This window comes from Lycium barbarum, chromosome 6 (assembly GCF_019175385.1).
Source record: "Lycium barbarum isolate Lr01 chromosome 6, ASM1917538v2, whole genome shotgun sequence".
NCBI classification, from domain to species: Eukaryota; Viridiplantae; Streptophyta; class Magnoliopsida; order Solanales; family Solanaceae; genus Lycium; species Lycium barbarum.
The window spans coordinates 117,731,918-117,747,029 of record NC_083342.1 but is presented as its reverse complement, the minus strand read 5'-3'; the positions used below and the strand labels follow the sequence as shown (position 1 = coordinate 117,747,029).

The 15,112-nt window shown below is 33.0% G+C and overlaps 1 protein-coding gene and 1 long non-coding RNA gene across 10 annotated transcripts; both read left to right on the top strand.

Moving 5' to 3' along the window:
• The first annotated feature begins 4,835 nt into the window (after positions 1 to 4,835).
• On the top strand, positions 4,836 to 5,334 carry LOC132600065 (uncharacterized). Its single transcript, XR_009567109.1, has 3 exons — positions 4,836 to 4,887; positions 4,972 to 5,098; positions 5,184 to 5,334. It is a non-coding gene; the product is annotated as an uncharacterized LOC132600065 (long non-coding RNA).
• Positions 5,335 to 5,927: 593 nt separating this feature from the next.
• Positions 5,928 to 14,892, top strand: LOC132645797 (uncharacterized). 9 transcript variants are annotated; one of them, XR_009584182.1, is made up of 8 exons: positions 5,928 to 6,311; positions 6,448 to 6,563; positions 7,201 to 7,309; positions 8,985 to 9,023; positions 9,211 to 9,328; positions 9,972 to 10,013; positions 11,786 to 11,862; positions 11,975 to 12,399. XR_009584182.1 is itself a non-coding variant. In XM_060362998.1 (4 exons), the coding sequence occupies exon 4, from the start codon at positions 13,863 to 13,865 to the stop codon at positions 14,301 to 14,303; it is 441 nt and encodes a 146-aa protein (XP_060218981.1). In that variant the 5' UTR covers positions 9,030 to 9,328; positions 9,972 to 10,013; positions 11,786 to 11,862; positions 13,840 to 13,862; the 3' UTR covers positions 14,304 to 14,892. The 9 variants fall into 9 exon arrangements, 1 of the variants encoding a protein (XP_060218981.1); XR_009584181.1 differs by lacking the exons at positions 9,211 to 9,328; positions 11,975 to 12,399 and adding an exon at positions 13,840 to 14,892 and having other exon boundaries at positions 5,937 to 6,311; XR_009584177.1 differs by lacking the exon at positions 9,211 to 9,328 and having other exon boundaries at positions 6,150 to 6,311.
• The last annotated feature ends 220 nt before the right edge of the window (positions 14,893 to 15,112 follow it).

Here is a 15,112-nt window from a genome sequence, read left to right as displayed (position 1 = left end):
CCACTTTTTTTTTTTAATATTGGTTGGTATTTAGTTGGGGCCCACACTTTTTTTTAAATATGGGTTGATGTTTAGGTGGGGCCTCACACTTTTTTTTTCCAGTGGAAACGGACGCCAAAGCATGGGTGGTCTATGCCCGTGCTGCGCACGGGCCCAACACTTTAGATTATAGTGTATCTATATATATGTAATTGTATTTGGATAGTGATATATATATATACACACACGAAGCATGGGTTTTGTGATCCGTATCTAAAACTTTATTACATTCGTGTTTGCTACGAAAATTTATTAATACTTTTTAAAAGAGAAGACTTGTTTAAAAGAAAACTATTTTCCTCTCTTTGAGATAAAATAATAGCAATATTTAAGCATCAATTGATACTTTCAATTTTAATTCGATTAATTTAAAGGTGTAAAATACTTATTATTTTTTGTCAAATTTTGATTTGCATAATTCTAATTCAAATTATTAAATTAATTTTACATGTTTGAAACGAAACAAAGTAGAAATTGATTTTCTATTTAAACGAAGAAATGCTATTTTTTAATTTTTGGTAAATAATCTCGGTTTAGTTCATTTTACTTGTCATGTTGTGTTTTGCATGGTTTTTTAAGGAAACGTGAATTAGAATTATAATTTGACTAATTTATCTTATTCATTATTTGATCTCCATTTGATATTAATCTGTTTTCACATTTATTAGAGTAAGGATAAAAATGAAAAAGTAATTAAATTCTATCTTATTTAATATATAAGTATTTTAAGTATGTTGCTGTACAATAATTTCATTTGCTCCCACTAATGGATTGATACGCATGTGGCAATGAATCCATCATTATTGATTTAATGAGATACTTTGGAAATTACATAAATATTGTTTGATTTTTTAATATGAGATGCACTTTTTTTTTTACATTGTTTGTTTTTTTAATATGAAATTTATTTTTTTAATATTGCTTGATTTAGTTGGAGCCCACACTTTTTTTTAATATTGGCTGATGTTTAGGGGGGCCTACACTTTTTTTTTTTTTGGTTGTTGACGACTTGACGACGAAGCACGACCAAAATTCGTGCTTCTAAATAGTTAGTAATAATAAGAATGAATAATAAAAGAATGAGTAGAATAGAGAGAGTCAGTGTCATATGTAAAGAAGAAAAAACAAAGAAGCAGAGAAGAGTAGAACCTGTGATGAAGGCTTGCTGTTTCAGTTGTCCAAAAGCTGATCTTGTCTTATTCTGTTGAGCTTCAAACTTCTTTACCTTCTTACAATATTCCATCTCTTTCTATTTTTTTTTTTGGAAACTCTAACTTACTCCCTTAGGGAACTGTGATAGACACCTACTCTAATTTTAAAAAAAATAATTAAAGGCTCTCTGACCACACGCGCCTCGCTTCAGGTCAGGTGGAGCGCCAAAGTTGTGTTGCGCCTCGCTTTTGCGCTTAAGGCGCGCTCTTAATTTCACTGCACCATACTTAAATAGAATATTCTCAAATGAACCAGGAGCATTCTTTATTGATGGGCCTGGAGAAACAGGAAAAACATTCTTATACCACGCTTTATTAGCTACTGTACGATCAAAGAGATTTATAGCTTTAGCCACAGCAACTTCTGGTGTTGCAGCTTCAGTGCTCCCTGGAGGACGAACTACTCACTCGCGTTTTAAACTTACTATTGATGTAGGTGAAAATTATTGTTGCAATATAAGTAAACAGAGTTCACTTGCATTTTTAATTTAAGATGCAAAACTGATAGTATAGGATGAAGTATCAATGGCTAGGAAAAAACTTGTTGAGACTTTTGATTCACTCTTGAGAGATCTTATGGGTATAAATACACTATTTGGTGGAAAAGTCGTAGTTTTTTTAGGCGATTTTAGACAGACTTTACCTTTGTGAAAAGCGGGGCAAAAAAGGATTTCATATGTGAATGTTTATTGTATTCAAATATTTGGGATCATATTCAAAAATTCCGTTTGACACAAAATATGCATGCATGCAAAGATCCTGCATTTTGTGAGTATTTACTAAGAATTGGACATGGAAGAGAAGAAGTTAATGAACATGATAAAATCGAGGTTCCAAAATCATTTCTTATTCCTTTTACGAATGAGAATGTATCATTAGATATTTTATTCAAAACTGTTTATCCCAATCTAGAGACACTCATGTCTGATACATCCTCCGTAACATCACGTGTTATCTTAACGACCAAAAATGAGTTCGTAAACGAAATTAATCAGATGTTCATAGATAAGTTTCCTACAACTGCTGTGACATTCATTGGAATTGATGAAACTGTAGAGCCAAAAGATTAAAGCCAATTTGAAGATTTCCTCCATTCTTTGAATCCTACTGGTTTGCCTCCTTATAAGTTAGTTGTAAAGAAAAATTGTCGAGTTATACTACTACGCAATTTAAATCCTTCTGAAGGTTTATCCAATGGTACACGCTTAATTTGTTCTGATTTCAAAACTCATATTATTAGTGCTAAAATTGCAAGTGGTGACTTTAAAGGTAAACATGTTTTTATTCCTCGAATACCATTGTTATGTTCACAAGACGAAAAATTGCCTATTCAATTTAAGAGAACACAATTTCCTATTCGACTATGTTTTGCTATGACTATAAATAAAGCTCAAGGTCAGACACTAGATTCCGTAGGAATTTATTTACGTGAACCTGTATTTTCACACGGTCAACTTTATGTTGCTTTATCAAGAGCAAAAAGTTCAGACTGTGTAAAAATATTAATCCGACCTCCAACAGTAGACGACCCGATGATCATTCTACCTACAATATAGTATATAATGAAATTATCCATAAAGCATTCTCTTAGGACTTTCAAAAAGCTACTAACTATTGATATAACATATGTAAGTTATTACTTGCATTTACATTTTTCATCAGCCTTACTTCCTTTATCATACTATTCCATTGTTTACCCCACTTTAATTATTTTTCAGGGGATATAAAATGACACAGCGACTTGGTATATATGCAATCACTCCTGAAATACCAGATTGGACCTGTAAAGTGTAAGTTGTGGATATATATGCAAACCAGGAGAAGGTTCTCACCGAAAGATAAAATATTTGGACATGATCTTTCAAGATGAACAGGTACTTCCTTTTTCTAGCAAAATCAATTATTTATGTCTATGTATGTATAATATTTTTGAATCAATTGCTTACATTTGTAGATAACGAAATTTTATTGAATTTAAATCCGTAAGAAATTCGGATTATAGTAAATTCAAGATATATTAGTCCAAATAAATATTACGGATTAATATAATTGGGTTAATTATTTAAGTCCAATAAATATGGATTTAAGTAATGGTCCAATTTCATTGGGCTAGTCCATTTAATTGGGCTACAAATGATGAGTCCACTTTGTCAAGCCCAAAATGTCATATTATTCAAGAGGCCCAAATTGATGCCACATGTCAAACGATGTGGCACGCCAAGTCAAATAAAGGAGCCTATAGGGTCATGCCACGTGTCAACATGATGCAGCATGCCTAGACAAATCAAAGGCCAATGAAGATGCGTCATGTGTACAAGTGACATGTTCTGGCCAATCAAATATCGACATGTCAGCTTAATTCTGATTGGTCGAAAGAAGTTTGTCCTTATCACAACTCCTCCATCCTACAACTATAAATAAGAGTCTCATAATTCAGAAAAGGGACAGAAATTCTAACAAGAAGCAAGAGAGAGCTCGTGGATCAAACGCCGCGGATTTCTCTACAAGCTAAAAGCATTCAAGTATTTCTCTAGAAGTTCTAGAGATCCAGACGAAGATTCAAGATCAAGCTTCAAGCCCTTGAATCCAAGTACAAGTTCAAGATCAAGCTCAAAAGCCCTTGAATTCAGGTACAAGTCAAGATCAAATCCATCAAGTTCAAGAATAAGCTCAAAACCCCTTGAAATTATTGTTGAAAAGACGAATCAGAGGAATCATAGAGATTGTAACACTCATATTCTGAAATCAAATACAAAGATTGTCGCAATATTTTCCTGTCTTGATTATTATTTTCTCGACGCGAATTTTATTGTCTACAACATTGCCTATGTATATCTGTTTCGTTATTTCCTTATGAATCATTCACGGGAAGACCAAATAAAAGCTATTGTTTACGGTGATGAAATCTCCTCTTATCGAGATATATTCAAGTTGTTCCACACCTATTTGATAACGGGTGCGCGCATACAAGTACCAAATTTGAGATATGAAAGACCCTTGCATACATTTGAGTGGATTATTGACAAAAAAAACCATAGTTGATCCAATTGGAAAAGATAGTCCATATGAGGATGAATTGCCACCCCCCACAAAGCTGAATACAAATTCATTTAGTAAATACAAATTGTTTTGCCAATAGATATACTCGCAATTGTTGTCTGCTGCTTCCCGCCAAGGTTTGTTGCAAAAGTCCAGAAAAGATTGCAAGAACTCATTCTCATCGATACTGAGTAAGTGCATTCGTAAATTTTTCAAAATCCTTATTGTTTTACAATTAAAAATATACGACATATTTACCTTTTTTAATGTAACCAACAAATAAGCTTTCACCTTCACACTATGGGAAGAAACTATTATTAAGGATGAAGGCATGAAACTCCTTGACCAATTCCAAAAACGTCTTATTATCTTTGCCAGGCGTATTGGGGTATCCAAGTACAATGGTAAGCTAAATTAGTAACGTAAGTTTGTATTTCATAAATAAAAAAATATTATTGCAATTAATATAGATATATTACTTTGTACTTTGTTAAATAAAAGATGATGCAATTAATGCAAGTACATCGTTGACAACAAGATTTAACACCACAGTACAAATTGATCCCCCTTATTCCCAATGCCTACAATTGCACACATGGTACCGCATTACTCCAATCTATATTGTGCTTGATTCTTCCTAATTATTATTATCCTAAAGTTTTTTAGTTTTTTCCTCGAATAGGGTCATAGAAAACAGAGAAATGCTTGCTTCTTTCAGTCTGAGGAGCACATCTGAATCTGGATCTCTTATCAACGTTTCAGTAGATAAACAAATAGTCCCAATTGCAAATGTTCAATCACAACAGGACGTTAGTATAATTTCTATTTACATAATTCATAATTTCTGCCTGTACTTATCCTTATAATAAATAGTCTCATTTCCTTTTAATGCAGGGGCATTCCTTCTCCATTGAGGCAAAAGTATCACTTCCAAATAAACTCAAAAGTTGTTATGTTTTACTATGTCCCAACTGCAAACAAGAAGTGAGAAGTTTAATAAAAAGAAAGTTTCTGTGTATGACTTGTAAGCAACAAAATATGTTAATTCCCAAGTACTTTTATCTCTAAGTTTACACATACGTCCAAACACAATATTTACCACAATCCTTCTATTCCTATAAAAAAAATATTATCTTTTGCACATATACACTTGCAGGTCCAGATTTGATGTAAATCTCCAAGATGCCTCCGGATCAATAATTGGGATAATTATGGATAAAGAAGCAGATAAATTATTATACCTTACCACATATGAGATTTACGACCTTGCTCCAAATGAGGTGAGCATTCTAATTGAATAATTTACACAATCTCACTTTTCAATTGATCAAACAAAAAGCTAAAATATATTTCTCCCCAGGATGAGTTGCTACCAATGCAGAATATTCAAAGCAAGCTAAATCAGAACTTTTACATAATTCAAGTGAAAAAATCATTCTCCCGCAGTTCTCAAGCAACATCTGGAAAATTGTACATTTTATCTTGCACTGAAAAAAGAAAAATGGTGCATTCTCTCTCTGAATCACCAAAAACTGACATTGAATAAGGCAACAAAAGAAAAAAGAAACATTTAGTTTCCTTTGATGAAGAAACAGAAGTACCAATCGAGCGACGTCACTCGCTCAAGCGGAAACAAAAACTGGAGCCAACAACTCCAGTAAAAAAGAAATAAAGGTCACCACAAAATTCTCTTTCTTATTCTTTGTATGAATATATTTATATTATATCTTTATACCCTCTTTCATTCTTTCTGGTAAACACATTTGCAGGATAACCTTTTTTTGCAATCACTTTTGCGTTTTGCGGAACAAAGATAATTTATATCAAAACTTATTTACCCTATTCCATTACTTAAATGTTCCACAATTTTCTTTTTACAAAATTTTAACATCAACCACAACTAAAATTTATTTATTCTTAAATAGTTCTTTTGTAGGGAAATCAATTCTCTTTTGAAGCTTGCTTTTGACTTGTTGTCTTGCAACTATATGTTCCAACAACATATACATCCATCAAACAAAGGTAATAAAAATTACATTTATTCAATTAATCTTAATTTATTTTGCTCAATTTACTACTTTCTTATTTTTGCATTTCTATTTCTTTGACTCTATTTATTTATTTTCATATATTACTATCTTTCTACCTTCAACTGAAGCAATGATTGTGTGAAAGGAGCTTCAAACAACTGTGTTGGCTGAGATCGAAGAGGGGCGATGTTCCCTATTTCTTTAGGGATTTAGTATGTCAATTCGTCCTCTATGAAATTCCAATGTAAGTCTCCACTTTGAACAAATGATTTTCTCTTTCTTTTACCCGTGTTATGCATTTGTTTTGCCTGCTCCTGCTTCACGACTTAAATTTGTGATTTTGTAGCTTTTATAGTTCAGAAGCTACAAAAGCTAAATTTTTGTGTTTTAGAATCTTGAAGGATTAATATTAGCTTCTCAACCTTTGCTTGCCTATAAATCATACATCATCACCAAAGGTTTTGAGATCTTTTATTGTACTCGTACGAATGCTTGGCTATCTGGATGGGGAAAACAGATTTTTCTTTAACTTTGTATTCACTTATAGCTTTGTTCTTTCCTTCCTGTGCTATCTTTTTAATTGTCTTGAATAAATCTATTTAATTTGTTTTGGGTTTCAAAGTTTTGTCCCTGCAGATACTCCTGTGGTCAATTGTTTCAGTTATTTGTTGTTTTGTAGAATGAATTTTTGTAGGATAAAGTGATGTAATGAGCAAGTTTGTTCTTGCTCTTAAGGAAGTTAGTTGTGAATTTGCTTCTTGCTTTGGTATTGTGAGTTTTTTTCTATGGAGCTATTCTTATATCTTATCAGGTGCTTCAAATTCTTGAATCACTACATTATGTTGGTTTCACTTTTCACTTTACGCCTCCACTGTAATCAGCAGGGTTGGTCTCATAAGCGTAATTGAAGGAGAATCTTACCATAGCTTATAGATGAGAGAAGAAAAAGAGCAGGTCAAGGATCTCGAGTTCTCATTTGTGCCCATAGAGGTAGGCTCTCCTGTGTCAGCTAATATATTATGTAGTTAAACAACAGTGTGTTATTGTTCTGCTTCTACTTCTATTTGGAGAGGAGGGTTAGGGATAACAGCATATTCATGTATGTTATTTCATATGGCATATTTCTTATATGGACTCTGAATCGGCTTAAAATAGAGAATTATTTAAGTGACTTAAATAATTTAAAGCTAGAATCTATTTAAATTTGTAGTAATATTACACCTTAATTAAGTTTACTGAAAGTGATAAGCCAAGTCTACCATATGAGGTGAGTGCTTCCCCCACCAATATTAGATGCAATATAAAGAATTGTGAAGTTGGTGTGTGTATGTATGAGAGAAAGAGCGAGAAATCAAAATGCACATCTTTTATCATTAATTAGGCGGTTGGTATAATGATATGTTTCTTTTCTGCTTCTTCCTTATATTACACAAAAAAATTATGGACTTAGCTCTTTTGTTGCTTTTAGCCATTGTCTAATTACTGAAGTTGTTATGATATAGAGGCTACTAATTAAGCTGAGACTTAGCTTAAGCATTTGTTTTCCCACTTGTGTGTTTGAGGCTTACTACATAAGCTTTACCACTGCCTTCCTTTGTTGAGATTTTGGTATAGTAAACCGAATGTTACTTCATTAATTAGATGGAATTTTATGACTTTAATACATTGAAAAGGTCAGAAATATCCAAAGGGAAGCTTAAAGCTTGTGTTATACATTAGAAGCATTGAGTTTGCTAGACCGAGTTCCTGGTTATTCAACTTCTGAGAAGTGTTTGACAAAAACTAGATCAAAGAATTGCACATAAGCTAATTCTCAATATTGCTTGTTGTTTCATTGATTGCTGCTCAATGCATGGGTAATAGAGAAGACTCAAAAGTTGTGCCAACTTGCACCCATGGGTTCCTTCTACCAACTTATAGTTTCAAGAGCTATTTATTTTATAGAAGCTGAAATTTTATTAATATATTCTAATGATGTAAGATGTTACTTAATGGTGAGTATTGACCTTATAGTGTTTTAAAACTTTACAGCATCTTATAATAAACTACATCCACTTGATGTTGTGTGGAGATCGTGACAGTTTCCTACCAAAGATTGAGATTTGATCAGTGAACTATACACATTGAGAGAGTTCAGGACTTCAAAATCTCCATTCAAAGCTTAAATTAATTCTCATACTAGAATGTAAGCACATCTAACTTAAGTAGATGAATTGAGGACAAGAAAGGCTCAATTAATGTGGTGTAATAGTCTATTTACTACAGTAGTTGTTTTAAGTGTTTTCTTTCAAGCGCATAAAGAGAGAAGTGAGCGAAAAGACAATTTTCTTTTTAGTGCTTTAGGATAAGCCTATCAATTGGGTTGGGTCAGCCCGGGACTGACCCACCTAACCCTTCATATCGCTGGTTCATGGAAGATCGTACATTACCGATGTGTTGTTCTACGTTATATTATACGAAGCTATCGGAGTTACTTGGTTTTATTTTAAAAAAAAAAAAGATGCTACTTAGAGTTAAAGCACTATATGAAAAACTTAACATCTCTTTTTGTGTTAAGATATTCTGTTTATGGTCACTGCATATTCTTTTACACAATACTATGCCCTTGAAATTTTTTACATTAATAGTTATTACTTATTAATTTGTTTTTCTTTTAACGGATTAGCGCTCTTAAGCAGAAGATTGGAATTGGGCGACAAGTTTAGTGAGTCCTCTTTTCTATGAGATTTCTTTAGTCTGTTATTTATAATTGCACATCCAGCTTTCCACTCCTATTACTATGTGCAAACAGAGGTAGTAATCGTAGGACATCTAGGGAATACTTAATGATCTCAGTGTGAATTCAACTTTCAAATTCTGAAATATCTTATGCTTTCTCTTCTCTTTTCCAGTTAACACCCAAATGCAATCTCTACACCCAACTACAGCTTCTTGAATCCAGATTGTAGTCCCTTAAACGAAGAACATCAACAATTTCACAGCTTTTCTCTTTCTAACAAACTTGGCAATGTAATAGTATAACTTTGTTCCGCACAATATGAAGCATATTATCTTTATATAAAGCATATTTAACTTGATAGTATTGGTTCCTGTTATCTGTTTTACTTTGTTCTGCTCTGATGTGATTTTGTATGTTCTTTCCTTTTTTAAAAGCACTATGTTACCGCTAACGGAATTTGGTTTGATATCTGGTACTTTGTATGTTGTTTTGGACATTTTCTTGCTAGATTTTTACATGTATGTCAGTACTATATCAGGGTTTTCCTGCACTGAAGGTGTTTGATAGTATGCCTAAATCAACTTATTTTTATTTTTCTCTTTCTAATTGTGCATTTATGGAAAATATTATATATCTTGTAAACCAACACTACAATTTTTAGTATTCTTACTGTAACGTTAAAATCTCAGTAAGTTTATCTCCAAAATGCCCGGTAATTGAGATTACTTTTGGTAGTTGTACCTATAACTTTATTAAAGCATAGACATATACAGTCATACTTTTTTCGTATAATTAATTATTTCCTCTGAAGCTTAATATATTCTTTCTTACGATATGTACTTTTACTACTACCGCTGACAATATTTGATCCAAAGTGTTTGATCATATTCGTGAAAGCACTAACACTATTTTGTTGTATTTCTTTTTCAACAGGTCTACCACAACATTCTGTTATGTCATTTAGTCACTCAAAAGGTATTTTTTTTTTTACTTCTGTTGGACAACATTAAATAACATATCTCCAGCTTCAAATTATATGACGAATTAATGAGTTATTGGTGTTGTTACTAATATAATGATTCGAATTTCTTAACTACTCTCTGTTAGTAATTACTGATTTAGCAATTGCATTTCTTCAATTTAGATATCTAAACCTTGAATGCGTCCCTTTCTACTGGAATTTATTTTAATTATCTAAAATGAGATAGCATATTGTCCCTCAAAATATGTTCGGCTTAAGCCTGGAGCTCAAATTAAAACAGTGACTAAATATGCTCTATATTAAATTAGATTAATAACAGGTCCACACACTCTAATTCGATGATCACTTTCTTCTAATGATGTTCAATCAATGTCACAATTTTGCATAATTTAACAGTTAGAACTGATGCAATATGACCCTATCAATTTTTTAAGAAATAAATATGATTGACAATTCCAATTATAAAGTTGTCAAAGATGACATTGATCCATCACTGAGACAGTGTCTAAACTCATGTTTTGAGTTATGTCTCCAGGGTTTATGACAATTTAATAACCCATGGCTGTTTGCAAGAAAATTAAGCCACTTCATTTTGTTTTTATGTGGTATGGGTCAGTTAGTACATTGATTTTCGTTTGTTAAGCCTGACATTTTCAGGTAATTCATAATTTTTTGTTCCTTCAAATGCTAATGAATGGTTGTTGGATTCTTAGGTGTTTGGGTCGATGAACTTGGGGTTATTTATTTGTTCAGATATCAATAATTAAGCTGCAACTTTCTCTTGCATTATTTTTAGAGTTCCTCCATATTTGGTTCAACGTTGATTTATTTATTGCTAAATTTCTACATGCATGTATGGAATTCTATATGATTTTGAATGTAAGTTTGACAGGAAAGACTTGGTGTGTGTTCTTTTATCCTTTCTTCAAATTATGGTTGTGCAAATTGTGTTTTAGCTCGAATTTTTTGTGCTTTTGGAGTGGGTAGAACTAAATTTGCACTTTCTGGAATTCTTTCATTAGAAATATCTGAAATGTGTTTGTAACACTCACACAATGTGTTTGATTTAATTCACGAGAGAGATGCACTTTTATGGTAAACTTTTCAGTTGCCACCCATATCCCATCTCCATGGTACAATTCACAATGCTTTTTGTACAAGTCAGAGCTATGCTTATACACTCCATGTTCACTTATGTATAGACTATAGTAGCAATGCACCTCCGCATAGGTGTTTTCTTCTCTATGTTTGAAATTATTTCTGTTTTGAAATTATGATTTTTTTTCAACACATTATTGAAATTTGAAAACTGATCAAGTAATGGTTGATTTGGTCAGTTTTAGTATAACATTCTTGGAAAAGTCAATATTTGGTGGCTTTCAATTGAAAAAGAGAGGAAAGTTGTTCAGTCATAGTTTCTCTTGCATTATTTTTAGAGTTCCTCGGAGATTGAAAGTTGACTCTAGGAACAGAGAACTGAGTAATGCAAATTAAAACGGGTAGCTTAACAATAAAAGATATTAAAACAGCAGCTTAACAATAAAAGATAGGATGAAGAGTATGGAAGCGGTGAAAATGGAAAACGAAGATCCAGCAACTCAGAAGAAACCTTGTGTTGTTTGGTCTATTGCACTTCATATGAAGTTTTCTGCAACAGTCATTTACATCGAAATGAGTTTTTTGGCATTAGTGTGGCAATATTTGTCCATCTTTATTATGGATGTTCTCATGTTAGTTGACTAATTAAATCGTGTTTCTGCTGCAGAAATTGTCCCTAAAAGTATCTTTGACTTGGTGAATGTTGCAGCACTTACAATAGAGGATGTCGCAAGTAATCTCCAGGTATTAAAATCTATTTGTTCATTTTGATTTCGTATGTTAAGTCCTGTTTCTTTATATTTGTGAAGTTTTATATTGAAACATATATGAGATTATAAATTCGTTACCTTCATAGATGGGACAAATTCAATCCTGGAGAAGTTTAGTGTCTAACTAAGACGTGGAAGGCTGGGGCGGAACTACAAGGGTGCAAGGGGTGTCAATCGAATCCCCCTTCGTCGGAAAATTGCATTATATATATGGGGTCAATTTTTTGATTCATGTATAAATATTAATGTTGCATTCCCTTAACATAATGGAAAACTCAGCTCAGCGACTGAGGAGCCTACTATTGAGCCCATGGTTGCGGGTTCGATTCTTTGTAACAACCCTTTTTCATCCAATCCCTTTTTCTTGAACCCCCTTATCAAATGTTCTGGCTCCACCCCTGGTGGAAGGGATCATATATCCTAGCCACATCATTTAAAAAGAAAAAAAGATTGCCTTGTCTACATCTTATAAATGTTAATCAACTAATGTCTGCATTTTTAATGAAGGAAACCAGTGTAGCTATATCTGAAGTTAAGTTAGCTAACTTCCAATATAGTGGTGACTATCCAAAGATTTTCTAAGAGGGTCCTGCTGGGTTTAATAGATAGGTTGAATGGGAAATGGAGGGAAAATGAGTTGTCCCCTTTTGCTTTATGAAATAAGCATTTGTCTTTCATAGGTAGTGGAAAGAAAAGTTCTCCTACTTAAAAGTAGAAGCACTCCTTCTTGTTGCTAAAAGGTTCAAGAAAAGGGTCTCTCCTCGCGCCGTCATCGTCGCTCGGCTTCGGTCAAATGATCTGATTGATTGATAATCTTTTTGGACCAAAATTTCTTTAATTTTAATTTAATTAATTATTATTTAATTAATTAATTGATTAATCAATCAAAGATCCTGACCCGCGACCCGACCCGTTTTCGGATTTGGATTTGGATTTGGTCAAATGATCTGAAAATTCCTTTAATTTTAATTTAATTAATTATTAATTAATTAATTAATTAATCAATCAAAGATCCTGACCCGCGACCCGATCCGTTTTTAGATTTGGATTTGGATTTGGATTCGAATTCGGATTTGGATTTGGTCAAATGATCTGATTGATTGATATTAATTAATGATTATTTAATTAATTCATTAATTAATCAATCAAAGATCCTAACCCGCGACCCGACCCGTTTTCTTTCTTTCCCGGATTAATTTAAAACATTTCCCTCCGTTTTTCCAACGGATTTTTTCTGAAAGGTTGCAAACTTTTCTGAAAAGTTGCAAACCTTTTTCCAAACAGGCTATATATTTCTGTTGATCCTCAGAATTTTTCCTTACGAAATTTTCTGATATCATCTTCTTCTTTTTCTGCACTTCTGAAACTCTCGTGTGATATACTACCTTCGAGTGGTTCGTAGTCACCTTAATTTGCTGTACCGCTATTTTGGTGAGTAAATCGTTCTACCCTGGGAGGAAAGATTCCAAAACCTCGGGTACATTGAGGGGAATAATTTCCTTAAGGACACACTGTGAATTCAGTGGGCTCGATTTGGTTTTCCATATGTTGTTCATATTATTTTCCAATTTCTATTAATTTCGTTTTCTACACTTTTTGCAGAATCTGTCCAGTTTTTGTTTTTTGTTTTCATAAATTACTTTTTTACTGTTTCAATGTTTTTGCAATACAGTTTACTAACAATCTTAAGGAAATTACTGCTTATGTATTTTAATCTGTATTCTGTTTTGGAGACTAAAACCTTTTGGTTTTCTACTCCGTTGGAATTTTTCTAGTCCAACTTGAAGAACATAAAAACTTCGTTGGATTATTAAAGTTCATAACAGTGACGCGATTTGAAGAACATAAAAACTTCATCGTGAAACAGATTCTGAAAAAAGGAAAAAAAATAATATATATATATATATCTTCTCTGTTAACTGTTCTGCTTCATTTGTCATTTATTAAACAGTTTGTCAATTATTGAAGTGAAGAATGGAAACAGAAAGTGATGTTAATGCTCCTAGTGGAACTGCAACTGTTGGCGCGACTGCTGGTATTACTGTTGGTACTACTGTTGGCACTACTGTTGGGCCGACAAATGTTGCATCGTCAAGTCGTCCAACTGCTGCACACGCGATGGCACCGGCAGAGAAACCAGGGAGGTTTTCTGGTATCAACTTCAAAGGATGGCAGCAAAGAATGCTTTTCTGGCTGACTACTCTAGGCATGCAGAAGTTCACAAATGAAAATCCTCCTGCTACTGAAGAGGGAATGCCTGAAAACCCGCGCTTTATGATTATTGAGGCTTGGAAGCATGCAGATTTTTTGTGCAAAGGATACATCCTTAGTGCACTAGATGATGATCTGTATAATGTCTACAGTTCTGCCAAAACTTCAAAAGAATTATGGCTTGCACTCGAAAAGAAGTATTAAACTGAAGATGCATGCTTGAAAAAATTCGTGGTTGCCAAGTTTCTTGACTACAAGATGACAGACAGTAAAACTGTTGGAACCCAAGTTCAAGAACTCCAAGTCCTTATCCATGACCTTATTGCTGAAGGTATGGTGATCAACGAGGCATTTCATATTTTTCATATGAAAATGACAGAGGTTGTAGATTTAGAGGTTCCTATAGAAGATATTTCAATAACATCAACAATTGTTGTAACTCAAGCACATGGTAATGCCCTAATACTTCTTCCGCGGGTAATCCTCCTAAAAAGCAGAAAAGAACAACTTCTTGTAGTCGAGACCCTAGCCTTGGGGATAATGAAAGAAAAACATCTGAAATTTGGAATCATTACACAAAGTTTTTTAATAAAATGGGAGAATTGAGGGCAAAATGCAAGTACTGCCCCAAAGTTTCGGATCATTACACAAAGTTTTTTTTATTTCATATATTTTCATTTTAATTTTAATTTTAGGTAGTCTTTATGTTTAATTAATATGTATGTTTGTAACAACAACTAAAAGCTCCTATGCTCTACTTTATTTCCAGGCATGTGTATTAAGATGATAAAAATGGTGCAACCTCGACTAAGTTAGTGTTTAGCTCTATATGTAATAGTTTTGCAACTTTGGATAACTTAAGTACTACACCATCACTAATAGTGAAAAGGTTTATATGATGTATGTTCCATCTTAAACTATAAACAAAAGTTATCGTTTGAACCTTAAAAAAGACATGTTTTTTTCAACTTTTAAATGTTTTGCTAATAAGTTTCATGGCTGCTAGTCATAAA

Excerpts from the sequence above, each read along its gene's own strand:
- LOC132645797 (XM_060362998.1), top strand. The coding sequence starts at position 13,863 with ATGGAAACAGAAAGTGATGTTAATGCTCCTAGTGGAACTGCAACTGTT.